At 50.3% G+C, this 3667-nt stretch overlaps 1 protein-coding gene across 1 annotated transcript in view; it reads left to right on the forward strand.

Moving 5' to 3' along the window:
* Nucleotides 1-3667, forward strand: part of Apol6 (apolipoprotein L6) — a 10982-nt gene that overhangs the window by 4520 nt on the left and 2795 nt on the right. The window contains exon 3 of the mRNA XM_005354279.1: nucleotides 1693-2542. Coding sequence (XP_005354336.1) covers nucleotides 1693-2542 — 850 coding nt within the window. The remainder of the gene's footprint in view (nucleotides 1-1692; nucleotides 2543-3667) is intronic.

Consider the following 3667-nt stretch of genomic DNA (forward strand, 5'->3'; position numbering starts at 1 on the left):
GAGTGCTGGGATTAAAGGCGTGCGCCACCACCGCCCGGCCTGGCTCACAGTTTTAAAGGTTAGTCCATATCATCATGGCAGGGAATGTAGCTGGCACCCATGGGACTGGGGTAGTAGCTGAGAGCTTTAATCCTGATCCACAGGCAGGCAGGCAGAGAGAGATAGAGAGACCCTAGGCCTGGAGTGGACTTTTGAAACCCCAAAGCCCACCCCCAGTGACACACTTTCTCCAACAAGGCCACACCTCCTAACCCTGATCCTTTCAAACAGTTCCAGTCCTTGGTGAGTAAGCATTCAAATCTATGAGCCTATGGGGCCACTGTTATATAAAGCCTCACGCCACTCCAGAATGGCTGTGGGGGAAGGGTGGTTTATATTCTCAAAAGTCCCCACAATACCAGGGAAGTGTTTTCCCTGGGGAGAAAGTACTGCAAGGGATGACTGTAATACTTTGGAGAGTTGATAACGATTGAGTCAGATGCAGTGTTGGGCTCCAGAGACAGAAATCTCCTCACTCTAAGGTTTCTCTGCTGTAAGCCCCAGAGAGAAGGAAGTCCTCCTGGCCCATACGCCACACAGTAATATATGTGAAACAATACAACGAAAAGATCCCCTTTTCAATACATCAACGAATTCAAGGTCAGCCGTGCATTAGTCGGACCCAACGTCATGCAGAGGCTTATGAGAGGCGAGCAAGTGGTGGCGAAATTTCCCAGGACTGAATGGGAGCTCATGCTATGCTGGGGGCATGGCTGCCCAACACAGAGGGTCCTGGACATAGCAGGCTACAGCGTCCATTGCCTAAAGCCATGTAGAAACGAGACGTCATAGCCATGTAACACGTACCCTCTAACTGTAGATCTGTGTCCGTAAGTCAACCCACCGCAGATGGCGTGCCGTGCAGTTGGGCCTGTGACGGTTACATCTTCACTAACAAGGACAGACTTGCTTTCCCAAGTCAGTCCATACGATACTGCGTCAATGTCCTACAAGATATTATATCATCTGGACTCTAGATTCTAGAGATTATTTAAAAAACAGGAGCTCCTGGATGGTGTTAGCACACACCTTTAATCCCAGCACTCGGGAGGCAGAGGCAGAAGCAGAAGGATCTCTGAGTTCAGGGTCAACCTGGTCCACATAGTGAGTTCCAAGACAGCCAGGACTACACAGAGAAACCCTGTCTTGAAAAACAAACAAAACAAGAGAAACGAGAAGCCCAGCAGCTGTAACCATAGTCAAGTCAGTCAGAGTGGAGATATGTTATACAATATGGTCTCCTTCTCCTCTTCCTCCTCCTCACCTCCCTGTGCTCAACACCAGACCGCCTCTTTATCCTCCTTTCCCCAGGCTCCCTCCCTCCCTCTCTGCTTCCTGGGCTCTTTCTTGGTCAGGATAGTGGCATTCACCCCTCTAGGGTGGTACTCTAGCTCTTTAGAGCGGGGCTGGGAATGTCCCTCAGAACCATTCTGTCTTCTTCATGTCTTTGAACAGGGCCAAGGTCACCTCCAGGGTTGTCCCTCTTCTGGGATGCTTCTCCTCATTATACCAGTCACTTCCTGCAAAGGTTGAGCTCAGGGCTTTGTAGGAGATGTGGGAAGGGTTCAAAGTTAGGCGTAAAAGCTGCCTGGAGGCCACATGGGCTTTTTCCTCTGGGAGGTTGAAGCTGTCTTTTTGTGTCCTCACCCACAGAGACAAGGATGGTGGTCCTCGGGGTGGAGAGTCTACTGATGAGGAAGAAGTGGAAGTTGAAGATGATGCTCTAACAGATGAAGAACGAAGGTTTCTAGAACAATTCCACAGCTGGAGAAAGAACGAAAACAAGCGCATTAGAACACTCTATGCCATCGCTGACAACATTGACAAAAGAGACCGAAAAGCCACCAAAACCAAAGTGATGACTAACTCTGCGTCAGTCATCTCTGGAGCCATGTGTCTGCTGGGTTTGGTCCTTGCTCCAGTAACTGCAAGCGGAAGCCTGGTGCTCACTGCTGCTGGGACGGGTTTGGGGGCCGCTGCTGGGATCACCAACATCGTGACTGATGTGAAGGAAGACTCTCACAACAAAAGCGCCCTAGCTCAGGCCAACAGAATCATACCTAGTAGTGACGAAGAGCTTGAGGAGGTCACGGGAAAGAAGACAGCCTATGCCACGGCCGCCAGTGAGATTGTCTACAAATGTACGAGCGCCTGGGAAACCATCCGAAAGCACATCCGAGCCCTCCAGCTAACCAAAACACACCCCCATGTTGCCTCGGCTGCCAGCAAGCTCATGACTGCTGGCCGGGTCTCAACCCGAAGCAGCAGGCAGATACAAAAGGCCTTTGGGGGCACAGCTCTGGCAATGACCAAAGATGCCCTCAGGAGGAACAGTCTACCTGCCATCTTCTTTCTCGGCCAGGACATATATGCTCTCTTGAAGGACTGGGAGAAACTACAGGCTGGAAAGCCAACAGAGCTTGCAAAAGAGTTAAGATCACGGGCTCAGAAGCAGGAGCGGGTGGTATCAGAACGCACCTGTCGCTATGAAAGGCTGAAGAAGGTGAGGTCTGGGTTTTGGAAGGGGCCAGGTGGCAGAAACTGGCATCTGTGGGGACAGTTTAGAACAGCCATGGTTAAGGAAACCTTTGTGTACACGCATGTGTGTGTGTGTGTGTGGTGTGTGCGTGTGTGTGTATGCACATGTTGTGTTGTCAAGTTTTCAGGGATGTCTCTCACCACATGGCATACGGTAGCCCCAGAGGTCTTTTCTAGTTAGGTTTCTATTGCTGTGCTAAAGACCATGATCAAAAGCAATTTGAGATTGAGAAGGAAAGGGTTTGTTTGGTTTACACATCCCGAGTCACATTCATCGGGGAAAGCCAGCCCAGGAGCTTAAGCAGGACCCTGGAGGCAGGAACACTACTCACTGGCTTGCTCCCGCCCCATGGGTTGCTCAGCCTGCTTTCTTATGCCACCCAGGACCACCTCGCAAGGGAGGCACCACCCATAGTAAGCCATATCCTCCCATTGCAGGCACTAAACCAAGAAAATGCCCTACAGACATGCCCACAAGCCATCTGATGGAGGCGTGTCTTCAATTGAGGTTTCTTTTTCCAGATGATTCTCTGTTAAGTTGCTCCCCAAACAAACAAACAAACAAAACAACAACAAAAGCTAATCAGGACTAGATCCAAATAGTATCCAGGGCTCAGGTGCTCCTTGAAGAGCGGGAGGCCAGTCTTCAGATGGCTTGGTTAGCCTTCTCTTTCTTCTTACAGCTTCCTGGTTGAATAGAATAGGTCTCCGAGTCACAGGGAGTGTTTGGACTAACTACCTTCTCAAACCCCATGTGGAATCTTTACTCCCTCTATATTTGGAGTGTGGGTGTGGTTAAGGTTGAATAAGGTTGAAGGGGTAGATAGAGCCTTCCAGGCCTGATGTCCACAAAAGAGAAGGCAGAAACTGGGGAGCCCATGCCATGCATCTGCACAGGGGAAAACTATGCAAAGGCTTCCTCTTAGGAGTAATCAGACATCTGCAAGCTGAGAAAAAGTCAGCATGCAATAGGAGTTGAACTGGCTAGGGACAGAGTAAACAGTCTGCCTCTCCCTGGGGTGCTGGGCAAGTGGTGAGCATTGAGAAGCACCTGTGGTGGCAGTAGTGGTGGGTGGTTGTGGTGATGGAG

The sequence above is a fragment of the Microtus ochrogaster genome, chromosome 15, assembly GCF_000317375.1.
Source record: "Microtus ochrogaster isolate Prairie Vole_2 chromosome 15, MicOch1.0, whole genome shotgun sequence".
Lineage (NCBI taxonomy): Eukaryota > Metazoa > Chordata > Mammalia > Rodentia > Cricetidae > Microtus > Microtus ochrogaster.